Source organism: Pelodiscus sinensis, chromosome 9 (genome assembly GCF_049634645.1).
Source record: "Pelodiscus sinensis isolate JC-2024 chromosome 9, ASM4963464v1, whole genome shotgun sequence".
Lineage (NCBI taxonomy): Eukaryota > Metazoa > Chordata > Testudines > Trionychidae > Pelodiscus > Pelodiscus sinensis.
In genome coordinates this window covers 30,502,290-30,519,659 of record NC_134719.1, presented here as the reverse complement: position 1 = coordinate 30,519,659, position 17,370 = coordinate 30,502,290, and the positions used below count along the sequence as shown (strand labels likewise).

General features: G+C 41.5%; 1 protein-coding gene across 4 annotated transcripts in view; it reads left to right on the top strand.

Annotated features, from left to right (window-relative positions):
* The window catches only part of COL24A1 (collagen type XXIV alpha 1 chain), a 251,636-nt gene that overhangs the window by 222,609 nt on the left and 11,657 nt on the right, over nucleotides 1-17,370 (top strand). For 3 of the 4 annotated variants that reach the window (XR_012905946.1, XM_075936387.1, XM_025183174.2), the window contains 6 exons: nucleotides 2,183-2,236; nucleotides 3,875-3,910; nucleotides 13,127-13,162; nucleotides 13,261-13,287; nucleotides 14,509-14,574; nucleotides 15,394-15,562. Coding sequence is in view for 3 of the 4 variants with exons in the window: in XM_075936387.1 (XP_075792502.1) it covers nucleotides 2,183-2,236; nucleotides 3,875-3,910; nucleotides 13,127-13,162; nucleotides 13,261-13,287; nucleotides 14,509-14,574; nucleotides 15,394-15,562 (388 nt within the window). In the remaining variant the exon portion in view is untranslated. Of the gene's footprint in view, nucleotides 1-2,182; nucleotides 2,237-3,874; nucleotides 3,911-7,827; nucleotides 13,085-13,126; nucleotides 13,163-13,260; nucleotides 13,288-14,508; nucleotides 14,575-15,393; nucleotides 15,563-17,370 lie in introns of those variants that run through there. The other variant, XM_075936388.1, reaches the window with a different exon arrangement.

Below are 17,370 nucleotides of genomic sequence, written 5' to 3'. Positions count from 1 at the left end.
AGCTATTTGCCCATGTGACAGGGCGCAGCAGCCCCGCACCCTGCAGCCTCTGGCAACGGCCCTGTACAGGGCACGGTGCAGCAGGGAGGGAGCGGTGCAGCATGCCCCCAGCCTACGTGGTACAGGACACAGCATCTCCGCCTCTCCCACTTCCCAGCACGGGCCGAGGGCGGGGCGCGGCTGGGCCTTGAGGGAGTATGCGCGGCGTGTTCCCAGGTAACCAGGGAGGGGAGGGGGCACAGAGGAGGCAGCATAGGGGCGGCGCCCGGATGTAACATAACACCCCGGCGCCAAGGTTTAAAAAGCAAAGAGGCTTTCCTGCAGGAGAGGGAGGGAATGGAGCAGGGAGTCAGCCATCTGGGAGGCGCGTTCGGAGGCTCTGCAAGCGGCTGGGAGACCTAGGTAAAGGAAGCCTAGGTAAGGGGCGAGGAAACAGCCCAGGGTAGGGCTCTCTAATAGCAGCAGGGAGACCTAGGTAAAGGAAGCCTAGGTAAGGGGAGAGGAAACAGCCCAGGTTAGGGCTCTCTAAGGGTATGTCTACACTACCCTCCTAGTTCGAACTAGGAGGGTAATGTATGCATACCGCACTTGCTAATGAAGCCCGGGATTTGAATTTCCCGGGCTTCATTAGCATAAGTGGGGAGCCGCCATTTTTAAATCCCCGCTGCTTCGAACCCCGTGCAGCGCGTCTACACGGGGCTCGAACTAGGTAGTTCGGACTAGGTTCCTATTCTGAACTACCGTTACTCCTCGTGAAACGAGGTGTATCGGTAGTTCGGAATAGGCACCCTAGTCCGAACTACCTAGTTCGAGCCCCGTGTAGCCGCGCTGCACGGGGTTCGAAGCAGCGGGGATTTAAAAATGGCGGCTCCCCGAATATGCTAATGAAGCCCGGGAAATTCAAATCCTGGGCTTCATTAGCAAGTGCGGTATGCCTACATTACCCCGCTAGTTCGAACTAGCGGGGTAGTGTAGACATACGCTAATAGCCTGCGGGCTGTCATGTTACCCCGCCAGCCAGACCAGAGCGGGTCTGTGTCCTTAGGGCCCTGGGCTGGGGTCCGTGAGAGAGGGCGGGCCCGGGCACCCCTCTCCCCAACGCCTGAGACGGAATCAGTAGCCCGCGGCTCACGCTTGGGGCAGACGAGTTTGGAGGCGGAGCTAACAGCAAAGCGGCAACAGCGAAAAGATAGGATTTGAGGCAAGCCAGATTCTCGCGTCTGCTGGGGATGATGGTGGTGGGATATGAATAAAGGCACAGGTTGACTCCTCTTCCGCGTACATCGTTACAGCCCAAAAGGAGCTTTATCATGTACCAGAACGAAACTGGAAAATACCTCTGTTAGCAGTGTTTAATGGTTGTCTTATCTCAGTGGTGGCTTGGGGGCTGCATGTGGCCCATCAGCATTATATGCATAGTCCACGAGATATTTTTGTTTGCCCATGTGCAGGGTTGCCAGATTCCACTGGTTTGTGTCCATGTAGGTTTTTTTCTACCACTATTACTGAAGTAACATGCATGTAAAGCAAGGGCAGGTGGAGTAAGGGGCACACTGATTGCATACAACATTGACTGTGAGAGCTGTGCGCTCCCTCGGCATCCAATCAGAGCGCTATTGTGATTCAGTTGGCACACATTGCAAATTCTAGGTACGCTTGTGTATTTAGCAAAACTAGCTTATCCCAGGAGATTTCTTGGTTATTGCAATCTTGCAGCCCACTGAGATGAAAGGGCCTTTCAGGTGTTCCACTCACTAGCCTAGGCTGCCCATGGCTGTCTTATATGTTTACTTGTCGATAGTAATATACTGCCGGACGTGGCTGATGAATATTTGGCTTTTCGGTAAACAAAAGGCTTCATTTACCATTGCTTTTAGTGCAGTGTCTTTTGTAGTGATATAAAGGCTCTCCAAACACTCCAAAATAATTACTGATTATTAAAATAATTATCTTGTCCATTGCCTGTTGATGGTCATTCAAGAAAGCCAGCATTGACATGGCACTTTGGATATATATGGCATCCTCTGTGTTTTCATGACTGTTCTGCTGAAAGTTTAAGACCGTTCATTTAAATAATGAGCAATCTTAAAACAGACTGTGCTATGGCCCTCAATGTGTTTTCCTGGATTTTCTTCATTTTGAAAATCATGATTAGCTAATAAATTCCTTTGTTTGTTTACAGGGATATACTGGCCCCATTGGTCAAGAAGGAGTAATAGGCCCAATGGGAAAACCTGTAAGTTTAAGTCCTTAGGTTTCATGTTATTTGTTAGAAGGTTCTTTCATCCATGTGTTTGATTGTGTCTAAATAGAAGATTTTTACAATTTAAATAGCAGCTAGAAAGACTATTTTCATATTATGCTATATCCACAAGCTACTGTGTGTGTCCAATATAAATGGCGTGAATTAAAAGGCTGTAAGAGTCATTGCAGCAAACTTGTTCTCTTCTTGACAGTGAAATGAGATTCTGTGCTGCTCCTCTAATTGTCTGGGCACAGAATTTGTAGCGTACAGAGAGGAGATGCTATAGAGGCTTTAATCAATCTTCATATTCTCCTAATCCTGGAGAGCATCTATTTTCATACAGACAGCCTGGGGGCCTATGTACATAAAGGCAGCCTGCTTGGGAGTCCTGTAGCCCACAGTGCTGCTTCGAATCTCTACAGTGCTGTGGTCCTACCCCCAGCCAACTCTTCCTGCCCCTAATGCCATCTCCAGCACCACACATTGTATGTCAGGGCTCACAAAGCAGTCATTGGGAGGCAGCCTTATGGCTCTCTCAGTAGTTCCTGTGCTTGGAGAATACTCTTCTGGCCAGATATGAAGCTTTTTAGGGTGCCTTTACCCTCTCTTTTGGTGAAAAGGGGGCAAGAGCAGGAGTGAAAATCTCACCTGTAATCTCTATGAAGCTGGAATAAAGAACAGCAAAATAATATTAATATGAAGTAGTAAATATTTATCATTTGTAAGATATATGTAATGAGAGCAAAAAAAAGAGAAGGGAACTAGGATTAGAACATTCTTGCCCCTTGTTGGGAAAAAGACCATACTAGCAAAGGATGGTATTTGCATTCCTTTCTTCTTACCCCCAACAAAAAAGGAACGATGACAAGTCTTATCCTAGAATTTTTCTCCACAATTTGTGTACTTGTATGAAGATTGTTAATGTGCTTTAATGCAAAGCCAGACAGCCTGTCATTGTAATAAATAATAAATTTTTAGCTCTGGCTCATTTTCACACATCAGTGAGTATATCCAGCCATCAAAATGCAAAATTCTGTGCACATCAGATTAATTGCTAGATTAACGTTTTTGGAGACACAGTATGAATGCAAAACTGGCCAAGAATATAAAGTAGGCAAAGAAGAGATGGCTAATCTGCCGATACCTGGGCATTAATAATGACCATGTATATCTTTGATGACAGCAGTAAAAGCAGATGTGGAAATACCCATAGAATTAAATGGATTTTCTTACTTGCAGACAGTATATAGTTTAATTCCCAGCATTATGATGGCTTAAGCACTGAGCCCCCATGATGGTGGTTTAAGCATATTGCAAAAGTTAGTCAAACAAACAGATTAACAGAGCAAAACTGGCTAACATTTTCAAAAAGAGTAAAAAAGGAATTACAAATCAAAAAGAATATGAACAAGACAGAGATCACAGGCCATGTTTCTGTAACTCCTTGTCTAATCTATATCTCCATGGTACAAACTATGGCTCCAGTCCTGCAAACATTTGTGTACATAAGTTAATTAATATTAAAAGGATAGCTGATTTGAGTAAGTAACTCACGTGTATATGTTTTTCAAAATTCAGGTCCTAAAATATTAAAAAGTGTACTGGATTAACAATTTCTATTTATTTCAGGGATCTAGGGGTGAAAAGGGCTCCAGGGGTGAAATTGTAAGTCAAAACATTTGCACATTTATTTTTGGGCTGTGTCTTTCTATGAGAGTACTGTGACTAGAGGTGGGCAGGAAACTGTATTCCAGTCCTGTGGAAATTTTTGAAATTTTAAAGCATTTTCATGCTCTGAATTAGGATGAAAAATCAAAATCTCTAATTCGTTTGTGAATCAACAATCCATAAATACACTCAGCCAATTGAAACATTTCATTTTACTAATTTTGAAACACTTTGTTTTGACTTTTGCCTTTGAAAACATTTTTCTTATTACGTTTCCAAACAAAAAAGTTCAGATTTTAGATTCTAAACAACTTTTAATTTCAAAAATGTTGAAGCAGGAAGTTCTGATGGTTTGAAATGAGAGAGCCATTGAAACTTACCCAAAAAATGTTTTAATTTCAGTGAATCGGCAAATTCATGACCAGTTCTATTGCCAAATGCTCAGTGGCTGGCTGTGATGCTTTTCTATTAATATAATAACTGATTCATGTACTCCCCTCTACTTGCATAAGTATGCCACCCCTGGACATAAGCTGCCTTGACTCTGGTCATAAAATAATTGTATATTTAAAGTGTATCCAACTTAGGAATTGAGCCTCTAAGACCATTTGCCAGGAGCTCATACTCTATTCCCTATATCACACCACTACTTGTGAATCCTGTCCCTCTGTGTAATCTTACATGGAGAGACAGGAATTCACAGGCTGGAGATTATATATAAAAGCAGAGGTTGAGAGCGTGCAGGCCAAAAACCAAACCTATATGGACTGCAATAGTAGCAGCAGGTACTATTGAAGTGGTATATATATGATTAAGTCGTCGTCTTCAATTTTTTTATTTTAGCTTTCTTAAAGTAAATATCTAAAATATCTAAGATGCATTACATTGCATTGAACATACAAGAAATTGCCTATTACAATGACTATATAGAGCAATGTTTCCCAATTGGTGCGCCGCGGAAGTAAGGGTTTTGTGAGAACCCAGCATTCCCCCGTCATCTCTTAAAGAGACAGAGACATTGCAGGGGGTGGGAGTGGTTTGTTGTTTTTTTTGCTCGACAAGTCGGGTTTTGTTTTGTGCGGGGCTTTTTTCTCTGAACCTAAGGGTTCCTTGAAGTTCTTTCAAGGTAAAAAGGGTTCTGTGGCCAAATAAAATTGGTAAACACTGATGTAGAGGGTGGTTGTCCATTGCTGCAATAGATATGTGTGTGTGGTGTTATATGTATAAATAATTATGAGTTGGAATGCCAATGTTTTCCAATAACTCACCTATATAACCTTATTCCTTTTACTGTGGTCTTCCCTCATCTCTTCCCCTCTCTTATTTGTCACTGTTGCTTGTTTCATCTTATCTTAAATTAGATTGAGTTCTTTTTGGTGTCTACTTATATGTTTGCAGTGATCAGCTCAGTGGGGCCCCAATCCTGATCTAAGAACTACAGAAATAGATATTTATGGCAATTTGGAACGCTGCTGAAGGGATGTGATTTTTTTTTTTTTTTTAGCTAAGTTAGCTCAGGATGTGTTAATGTTCATATGTTCATCTTCTGAAATCTTCCTTTTTTATTCTAATATTCTTGAGGCAGAACAAATACCATAGTGCTCATTTAGGAATATTCCCTAGATAGTTAACTTTCCTTTCCATTCGACTGGTTTAGGACCTGCCATCCCAACCTCCTTTCCCCCATTGTGGCTTCTTACAATGAAAATAACCGTGTATTCTACTTTTTGCAGTCAATCTATAGTCTAAGCATAGGTAATTGAAGTCACTATCCTTGAGTAATTCAGTGTGGTAATTTTCTGTATTATAATACTTTCTCTAATTTATGCCTCTGAATTACCTATACATCAATTAAATTCCAACCAAGTTTGCTTTTAGGGTTACAGACAAATTATTCATCATCTAATATCAATAGTTCATTCCAGGACAGAGGCCTGCACAAGGGTTCCCTGTATTTCAAGCCCCAGATTAAGGAGTGTCTGAGTCCTATGAATTTCATCCTGAAGGCTTAATTCATTCATGAGATTTGTTTATGGTTAATGGAGGTGAGAAGAGTACATCAGGAAAACAGATCTACCAAAGTAAATATTGAATATAAAGCAACGAAGTATAAGGGTTGGCCTACACTAGAAATTTTGAGTGCATAACTACTTCACTCAGGGGCTAATTCTACACTTTGCCTGTTTTGTGCAAGAAATATGCAAATGTGGCTAAGAGTGGAATATCATGGAGCCTCATTTGCATAATTAATTAGGCTCCATTTTTGCACAAGAGACTTTTTGAGCAAAAAGGTAGATGGCTCCTTTTTGCACAAAAAAAACCTTCTTGCACAAGAGCCGTTCTTCCACATTTTTTTTCAGGAAGGACAGCTCTTGCGCAAGAGGGGGGTTTTGCACAAAAAGGAGCCATGTAGACAGCTCCTTTTTACACAAAAGCCTCTTATGCAAAAACGGAGCCTCATTAATTATGCAAATGAGTCTCAGTGATATTCCATGCTTAGCCTCATTTGCAATATTTTTTGCGCAAAATGGGTGCAGTGTAGACATAGCCAGGGTTTTCTCCTAATTGCTGGTATAGACAGTATAATGACCATGGGAGGTCTTCTCCCATCAACTTAACTACAGTCTCTCAGGGAGTCTTCCTGTCAATATTGGTAGGGTGTTCCCTGAAGCACTGGAGCAGCACAGCTGTAGCATTGTAAGTGTAGACCTGCCCCAGCTCATCTATCCACTCCCCAGCTAACAAAGAAACTGGTTTCAGATGCTGGGCTAGGTCTTCAGCTAGTGTAAGCCAGTAAAGCTTCATCGACTTCAATAGAATTATCCCCATCGACATCAGCTAAGGATTTGACTAACCAATTTTTGTTTTTTAGTCTTCAGCTGCAGGCCAACTTACATCGAAATAGGGAACCTCGCTTGAAGTTGCAGATATGCAGGGCAGCCAACAGATTTGCCGTGCCCCTGAACAAGATGGGAGGAGAGCTAGCTTTGTGTCCTGGAAGGGATGGTGCCTCAGGCACAAGGATGGAGCTACAGGCTAGCCCAAGGGTGGGCAAAAACTAGCCTGTGGGCTGGATCCAGTTTCCTAGGGTTAGCCCCGGCAGGCTGCCACTACTATATTTATCTGCACTTTCCACAGGTGTGAGCAATTGCAGCTCCCGTTGAGCGCAGATCGCTGTTCCTGATCAATGGAAACTGCAGGAAGCAGTGTTCTGGCTAACCCTGGTGAACCGCCACTGTTTTATTGCCCACCCCTGGGCTAGCCTCTCCTATCCAGCTTTTAAGCACCACCCAGAGCACATCACCCATGGCTTTGGTGGCAATTTAAAGAGTCTGGGATCTAGCAGCAGTACCCAGGATCTGTGGGCACTTTTAAATTGCTGGAGACTGCCCTCTTGTCTTCCCTTCACCTGGTGGGCAGGCCTGCAGATACACTGGGCTGGGATGAACCTACTCTTGTGCTTGTATTTGCGCAGACATTTTCTTTTCTTTATTTACCCCTTACAAACATTCACAATTGAGTTTAATTTTTCCACCAAACATTTGCTTAAAGCATGGGTTCCCAAAGTGGGTGGGGTGCCCCCTTGGGGGTGTGTGAAGAAATTCCAGAGGGGGTGCGAGGTGACCCAGCCTCTCCCCCAATCAAGTTTTGCTGTCCTCTTCAGTTCCTTTTTTTTGTTTTTTTGTTTTGTTTTTTTTGCTACTGGGGGGGGGTGCATGAGGATTTTTCAAAAATCAAAAAGGGGGCGTGATGCCAAAAAGTTTGAGAACCACTGGCTTAAAGGCTAAAAAAAGAAAAAAATCCTCTCAGTATATTCCTAATTTCAGTTCAGCAGCACTGCCTGTGCTGAGTGTGAGAAGATACTGTATAGTCTTCATTATTATTCATTTGATGACTTGTTATGCCTTTTGTAGAGTAAAAGATTCCAAAGCCAGAAAAGAGACAGATCTGATCATCTAGCTGGATCTCCTGGATAACACAGACCATAGGACTTTCCCTACATAATTCCTCTTGAAGAAATGGGTTGTACCACAAAAGCTCATGATACTATCTATATTATTTTGTTAGTCTCTACGGTGCTGCAGAATCATTTGTTGTTTTTTAAGTTTATTTTAACTGGAGTGTGTCTTTTTAAAAAATATTCAATCTTGATTTTAAAATGGTAAGAGATGGAAAATCCATAACAATCTTTGGTAAATTGTTCCAATAGGTAATAAACCTCACTGTTAAAAATTTACAATTTATTTCCAGTCTGAATTTGTCTAGCTTCAACGACCAGCCTTTGGATTTTATTATATGTATCTTGGTCTGCTAGACTGAAGAGCCCATTCATAAATATTTTTCTCTATATAGATATTAATCGACTGTAATTGTCCCCCTTCTCTTTGTTAAGATAAATAAAGTAAACTCCTTGAGTCTATCACTATAAAGCATGAACATCTTTCCTGAATTATTCATGCCAGAACTGGACACAGCAACAGTCTCATCAGTCCAAACAGAGGTAATATAACCTCTCTACTCCTACTCAAGATTCCCATTTATGCATCCACATATCACAATATGAGCCTTTCCTGCCAGCATATTGTCTTCAGTAAAGTGGGACATAAAAACATGTAAAGGTGATTCTGCTTATTTACCCCAGTGTAACTAAGAGAGAATTCCACTCCAGTCAGCATTTTTACACTGGTATAAGGGTGGTGTAAGTGAAATGAGGATCGAAGCCATAGGTCCTGATCTTCATAGAGACTGAGCCTCCACAGCTTTCTTTAAATCAAACAGGAGTTATGAGTGCTCAGCACCTCTGAAAACCAGGCCAACTGTGTCCTGATCCTGCTAACGCTTACGCACATCAGTCCTGTGGAAACCAGGATTGATATGCGTACTAGGGTTCCAAACCATAGGTGAAAGTAAGGCAGTGCAGCATGCTGGTAAGAGACTGACTGGCTGAGGGCAGGGCTCTGGATGCTGCCGTAATCCTGGGCAGCATGGTCACAACACATCCAGGCTACAGCCCTGGTGCTCAGGAGGCTGGGTAGCACAGTCCCTGCCGCCCTGGCCTGTACTGGGGATCTGATGGCTGGGCAACCCTAGTGGCCTCACTACCAGACCCAAGTTTTCCACACACGTCCCTAACCCGCTGCCCTGACCCCTCCCCCATTCCCCACTCCTACCTTGATTCCTGAGCCCCCCCACACTTCCCAGCCCCTTGCCTTGACTGTTACACATCCACCATAACCCCCTTCCTCCATCCCACACTTATATTTCTTACAGGTACTGGGGATGTTAAGTTTAGTTTAATTGGCTAATCAAATAGTCGATGTAATTTGCATTGACTATTCGATTAGTCGATAAGGGCACCTCTGCCTTTGAAGTGTAGCAACAGTCCAAAGCTATTGCTACACTTCAAAGGCAAAAGTGCTGCGGGGAGCACGGAGCCAGTGAGTCCCCTGCTGGTTCTGTGCTCTCCACAGTGTTTCAAAGTGGCATTGCTGCATGGAGCCCAGAGTCAGTGGGGACTCCCCAGCTGGTCCTGGGCTGCATGCAGCATTTCAAAGTGGCAGCCCCACATGGAGCCCAGGGTCTGGCCCTGGGCTCCACACAGCACTTCTGCTTTGAAGCACCCTCTCCTCATTCCTCCCACCTTGCTGCCTCTTTCTGTTAGAAGCAGAAAGGGGGAGGATAGAAGCGACTAGTCGACCAGTGTGTCAACTAATGGTTCACATCCCTAACAAGTAGTGTTCTATCGCAGCCTTCCCAGTCCCCTGCCCTGACCCTCCCAAGTAGGGGCTTTAATGCAACAGTACCTGTAAGAATTGTGATAGAAATGTACCCGTGTTAGTCTGGCACACACAAGCACACATCTTGTTAGTCTTTAAAGTGCTACATAGTCCTGTTTTTTGTAAGAATTGTGTTACTTTTACCTCTGCTCCAAGTGCAACAATTGAAGATTTCCCCCAGGATTAGCACATGCATAACTAACTGTAAACACATAAGCAGTGCTATTGAAATCACTATTGCTCAGACTTAAAGTTAAGCACATAAATATTTATAGGATCAGAATTTTCAAGTATCAAAGAGAAAAGAATGGAGTTTGGGCTTTTGACCTTCTGTGCTAGCAGTCAAATTAATTGCTTGAAAGGATTAAGTAGTGCTCTGAAAATAATTCATTTTATTCTTTGTTTTTGGTATTAAGAAACTGGAATTATACTTTTTCTTTGATCACATGAGCATTAAGTAGATTCATAAAGCTATCTTGCACATTCCAAGGGAATATTCTGCAATAATTTAATCCATAAATGTGCAATGTAACCTTCTACTGCAGCTCTGTGGCAGAAAGGAGCATTTATGTTTTTACAGAATTTCCAACATACTATTTTAAATTTTGTTATGTTCAAAAGGCTTGAAAAAGTAATTGTTGTAGATCCTTGAAGTTTTAAAGCACTTAAGAAATGTAATATGCTCAAGGGGAGTTGCCCCAGATATCAACTGGCTTTTCATATGGGATTTGATTAGCATGGAGATAATGGATCAAGGCAAATTGAGTTACTCCAACTGTATTCAGATTGTGTTTGAATTCAGCAAAACAATGCAGCTGTCAATAAAATCCCTTTATAAATCTCAAGTGTCTTAAAAGGGTTAAATAGAGATACAGTTGTGGCGCATACACCAAAAATATAGACTCGTTTGGCTATATGAGGAATCCAGTGAAAGGTTAGAATCACTGCACACAGGACAAAAACATCTATTCACCTAAAATAAGTGTTTACATAGGGGTAGCATAGAGCACTGAAGCCTTCATATCCTGCTATAACTTGGCCATTATGTAACCCAGTCCTGGACCAAGATACACAAATATTTCCTTACTCTGTGGAAATTATTCTTTTAGTTTCTTTTTATCTTTTCCCTTTTTTTCTACCAATAAGGATATCTGAGAACACAGTATTATACATCCATTGGTTTGAAGGATCCTTGAGAGAGATTTAACACAAAATTTTCCACCAGCATAAACTGACATAACACAGTTGAATTCACTTGACTTACAACAGCTGAGAATCTGACCCAAAGTAGTCATACAGAAGATTTTGCAAATGTCATTTCTCATCAGTTTTATAACTGTAATAATACTTTGTGCCTATTTAAGCATGAGATCTTATAGCATTTTTAAAGGTATTATTAGCCATAGATGAAGTATGTGAGGTAGACTGAGGTTACATGATTTGCTAAAGTTGCTGAGAGTTAGTGGCAGAGTTAGTAGTTTTAGGTTCTGTTACTGTTCCCTTACGTTAACTACTCATCAGTGGTGCCTCTATAAAATTACAGAATGTTGGTCTGCAGGATGGAGGTGATGGCTTATAGTCTTGAATATGCATACACTGGGTGAAACTAGGTAAGTAGGACCCAGTGACAATAGGTAGTGGTTGGAAGCTGACAAAATTAAATATCCAAAGTGACTCAGCCCTTTGTATTAAAAGTCAGCAAAGGCTAAACCTAAACATAAAGAAATGTCCTCATTTTACACACATCTCCACCCTTCCACAATTACTATACAGCTGTTTATAGAACATCAGCACTGTCACAATACACAGATCTGGGCCACAGAGGTCATTGTAACTGCTCTTATTGAAAATCAAATCAACTCTCTCACATAGCTACCGTGTATTCTGTCCCATGAATTTTACAGCACATGGGCTAAAGAATGTGACCAATATGCTTCTAGAGATTGATAGATCTGAAAAGGTCTGTTACCCCAATGAGTCTTTTAGATGATCTGACCTGGCATCCTTTCATTTAAACGCATGTGGACTAGCATAGGACACAACCATGCATGCTCTAAACACCCCAAACTCCTGTTGACTTGGTTGGCAGTTTGAGATGCAGGACTGTGCTCACAGTTGTTCTGGACAGTGATGCTTATGCAGATGTATCTTTTGAAGTCTCTTGGATGACATACTACCAGTAGGTGTGTTGGTCAGAGAACCAAAAGGAACAGATGAAGTGGTTTACTCCTAGGACCCTTGTGTCCAATCAGTTTTGAAGTAGTAGCCACTATAATGGCTATTATAGCAAACTACCCACACTCAACTTGTCAAATAGCCACATTGTTCAAACCAACTAGCCACACTCAACTGGCCAAATAGCCACATGGAGCTAGTGGCTAGCATGTTGGATACCACAGTCCCATGATGAGGGTTTTGCTAGTATAACAATGTTAGGTATATGGTTTTTGTAAGATCTGCACCAGAGGCATAGACTTTTCTCTTTCCTTTTCTGCTTGTGTTAACATTTTGTGCAAGTTGAACACATTCTTCCCTGCTAACTGTAATTGGTTCCCCCTTCTTCCCTCCCTGCTTAATCCACACTTAAATGAAGTTCTTCTGGACACAGGGATAGTGGTGACATGTTGCTTGGAATAATAGGAGAGAAGCCTGCCATGTCAGGGCCCATGATGTCAGTGTTCTATGCCCCGTATCAAACATCATCATGGTTAGTATAACACTTTCAGTTGATGTACTTATAGCTATCCATAGCTCATAGTACTCATGTGACATTAGATCTATTAAACATTCATTAACCCTCCGAACACTATTTATAAATATATTCTTAATATCAAGTTTGATCAAATAAACAGAGGGTTTTAACATGCCTGACACCTTTCACAGGAACAACATTAACTTTTTAAATATGCAGAATACTGTATCTCCCAAGAAATCTTTGTGCAGATCACAGCTAACTACACTACATTGTCTCTGCTTATCTGAGCAAGTGGGTTTTGCCCACGAAAGCTCATGGTACTATATATATATACAGGGGCAGATGAGGATTTTGTGGGACCCAGGGCAGCACAATTTCGCAGGGCCCCCCCTTTGACACAACGCATGCGTGGTGGCGCCATGGTGCATGCGTGGTGGCGCCTTGGTGCATGCGCGGGGCTTCTTGAAGCGCGGGGCCCGGGGCGGCCGCCCCACTCGCCCTGCCCTATATCTGCCCCGTGTGTGTGTGTGTGTGTGTGTGTGTGTGTGTGTGTGTGTGTATATATATATAAATAAAATTGTTAGTCTCTAAGGTGCTACAGGACTACTCAACTTTAAAGTTACAAACTAACACTTCTACTCTTCTGAGCCTTTTACACTTAATTGTGTCATGTTCTGATTTTTTTAAAAATCAAATGTAGAAGAATTGTTTTTAACTCTATTGCATTTTATTTTCTCCTAGGGCCCTCAGGGACCACGGGGTCATCCCGGTCCACCAGTAAGTAAATAAAGAGCTATTATTCATCTAGGGTTTCCTTGCATGTATGATTTAAAGAAGCCTGGAATACCTAATAACAGCTTTCTCTTGTTTTCTAGGGTCCACCTGGGACACCTGGTCCAAGAGTAAGTTTCATAGCTGTGCTAAATACAACAACAACATTGTTGAAGTGAAACTGTTGAGAACCTCTTCATAGAGTATTGCTTCCTCCATCATCTCAAGTGAAATTGAAATGCTTTTCCTTAGCACCCATCCTTGTATTATTTAAGCTCAGATATAGTTGTTAAACCTCGTCACTGTCATCTTCTGTTCTAGTAGTGCTACAGTGCTGCAGAGCCCTAAAAGGCCAAAGCACATGCTCACGCTCACATGCTTGGCATACATAAAACTTCACCCCATTTTAAAAGCTTACTTGTAGGAATTCAACATATACAGATTTTGAAGGGAAGTAGATTCTCCATGGTACGTCATTCCCCAAATGCTCTTCCAGCTTACATCAAATGTACTCATCTCCTTCTAGGGGATTAAGCATTTACTGGGAGGATGGATTTAGCATTCTAGTCCTTTTCTATTATGTATGCTTTCCCTGGAACACCCTCCTGATTCAAGGCTTGGTGTGACAGATGCTGTGCCCCTTTTCATCCTGGCATACCCCCTACAATGGGGACTAGGGTGCCCTGAGATCGGAGGCAGCTGAACTAGTTGTATAACAGCCAAGGATTCCCTGGCATCAAAGAAATGCTCAGCTGGCAAGATATAGCTCTTTTCACCACTAGCATAGGCCAGGGAATCTGGCCCATATTGTATGTGCATGACTAGAGACTGAATTGTTTTGTATATCTTGTTTGCAGAGTAAGTATGGCCTTTTTCTCCATATATAAAAAGTAACTGTTGATGTATTAGATTAGATGGATAAATAGGACTGGTGTTGGAGCCAAAAGTTCTGCTTGGGATTTTTGGGTGTTGTTTTGTTTTTCTTCCAGAAATATAACTGATAAAAGAAACTTGAGTAATTTCTTTTTTTAAATGACAATTCTTTAAAATAAGAATCTCTCATTTAATTATTCCATTTTTTCCTTTTAAAAGTAAAATTCACACAGTATGTAATTTAATGGCTATGAAATGCTGGACTAAATAATTAAGAGCCCTCAGAGGTTTTGGGGAAGGCTAGATTTTTTTTGTCCTTTTTGATACGTAAACATTTATGTGCAGTCTGTTTTAACCAAGACACTTTCAAATTCTTCATCAGATATAACTTGTATATTTCTGCAGCAAAACTTCAAGAATTTACAGTTTTATTCTCTGTTGATCTTACTGCTGATTTTCAATGGTTTTGATTTACACAGAAACAAATGGACATCAATGCTGCTATTCAAGCCTTGATTGAATCAAATGGTGCACTACAGATGGAGGTAATGTATCTTGCTTTATTTATATTGGCACACACATGTGGAAAATTATAAAGAGCTGGTATTTTCAGGCCAAAACATGGCTTCTTCACAAAGACTTTATTGAAAACAAAGAAAAACTAGAAACTATTTTGTGAAGAAAGGTTAATCCATGTATAATATGATTAAATACAATTGGATGTATACAATGCAATTTGTCAAGTTTAAAAAGCCACAGTATTTCTAATGTTTAAATATGATTAAAGATGATGGAAAGCATCAATTTATTACTCAATGTGAAGTGTATACATTCAGCTATATAGCTACAAATAGAACTGTCATTAAGGCCCTGAGCTATCAATCACTTATACACTCCTAACTTCATATATGTGAGTAGAGTTATTGCAGCCAAAGGGACTTCAAACATGCAATAAACCTACTCCCTTGTTTAAAATTAAGCATATTTGTAGATATCTTTAGAATTGCGACCTAAAACTATTAACTCTGTTATTCAAAATATGACAGTGTAAGATATAGCTTATAAAATGAACTAATTTTTTCTTTTTTTTTCTTCTTTTTTTTGTGAATTCATATTTCCATTTCAATGTATTATAACAATTTTTGCATGATTTTTAACCTAACTGTAACTCCTTTGCGCTAATAACTTTAATAAAATATACTAATTCTTTATAATTTGAATAATTTATATTATCTCATACATGGCTGGCTGCACATATTATAAACTTCTATCATTTCTGCATGTGGTCTCCAATTGGCATTTGATTTCTCTGCATGTACTGCTGTTATGGCATTTCTTTGTGGTAACATTATTGCTAATGGCAGAGCTACCAGAATACTGAAGTAACTGTACTAGATCACAGTGCAGAGATATTCAAAACGCTACACTACCTTAGTAATTTACTGCACAGTATCAAGAATCCCCTTGGCACTCGGGATAACCCAGCACGCATCTGCAGGGATTTACTTAACTGTGAACGTAAAGTATCAGATGGTAAGTGTCTACTTTCATCAAATCATACATATCATCAGGATTCAGAATATCTTGTTAATTTCTAGAGCATAATGGGTAGTATTTTAATAAAAATATTAATTATAATATTTTAATTACATATTACTATTGAGTACCACACATTTATCCAAAATAGACTTATCTGTCATTATTCCCATCTACTCTCTGTGGATAGTGCAAAAGTAATTGTTTCTGCTTTTGGGCTATTCCAACTTGCCCATGCTTAGTGCTGAATTTCTTGCAAGTAGCAGGATCTTTAAAACAATCTCAAGCCTGCATTTTCTGAATACAGAGGACATGATGATCTTATGCTGGCGTAAACCAAGGATAACTCATCTGAAGTCAATTGATGAAGTCAACTGGTGAAAATCAGGCTTAGAGACTTTTGAGTTTACCTTTTTCATTTGACATTGTGGGTTTGCATTCACTGAAACTGAAAGGTGTCATTTGCAGCTCAAGTAAGCATACTCATGCCAGCTTTAATCAAACTAGTGTAGCTGCAGTGGCACAAATAGTGGAATGGGCTAACCAGCTGAGTACAATCCCAGTTGAGACCCTAAATACATACTTGAAAAGGTAGTTCCTCCCACTGCTCATGCCTCCACAGCTACACTTTTATTTTTAGCACATTAGCTCAATCGGAGGTAATGCGCATACATCTCCTCAACCTCCAAATCACACCATCCAGCTCGGGTGTAGACAAACCTGTGATGATATGTATTTGTGTGTCCCTCAGATCAAAGACCCTTATGAAAAGTAATCTGATTGAGATGACTTGGTATGATGCATTTCTCGTAAACTCAAAAAAACCTGTAATTTTAAAGCTTTGCTATATACACCATTGAAAATTTGAAAGAACCCTAAGAGAATTTGGTCTTAGCTCCTACTGAAACTCATTGAAACTTGAGCATTTAGTGTGCCCCCTTAAAAAGCCCTGCCTCAGTCCAGCTAGTATATATATTTCTGCTAAGAATGTTAAAGACTAGTCAACTATCCGATAAGCAAATGCTTATTGGATAGTCAGTCGACTAGCCAATTCCCCCCCCACCCTTGCTGTCTCTATTAGATAGAGATAGCAAAAGGGGGGAGAAGAGGGAGTACTTCAAAGGGCAGCGCTCACAGCATTTCAAAGGGGCAGCACTCACAGCTGATCCCAGGATTAGTGGCATTTCAAAGCGGCAGCTGGAGTCCCCAGCTGACCCTGAGTTCTGGGGAAATGGCATGCTGACCCCAGGCTCCGTGTGGCATTTCAAATCTACAGCGCAACATGGAGCCCGGGGACTCTGAGTCCCTTGCTGACCCTGGGCTCCGTGAGTGCACCTCCGCTTCCACTGGGGACTCTTGTACATTTCAAAGCTGGCACCCGCATGCAGCCCTAATAAATGTTAGGGGTAATTAGTACTTAGGTATTTAAAATATTTACTCTTAACAATGGGGCAATAGCTCCAAAATTGCTTTTACAGGTTGAAACTCTCTTAACCGGGATTCTCTGGTCTGGCAACATCCATGGTCCGGCACGGATGTTGTAAGACCAGGAAGTCCCAGCAAAGGGCCAGTGGCAAGGATCCCTGTGGGGCTGGCAGGGTAGTAGGCTGTCCGCAGCGAGCTGACAGGGCCATCCAGTGTGTAGCAGCAGATCTGCCCAGTGGGGCTGGGAGGATGGGTCTCAGAGCTGCAGTATCTTGGTGGGGCTGGGATCCGTGGTGTGCAGCTTCCTGGTGGGTCCCAGAGCCCTAACGTGGCACGCGAGGCTGCCCTCCAGGTCCTAGAGCTATGGCAGCGATGGCTGC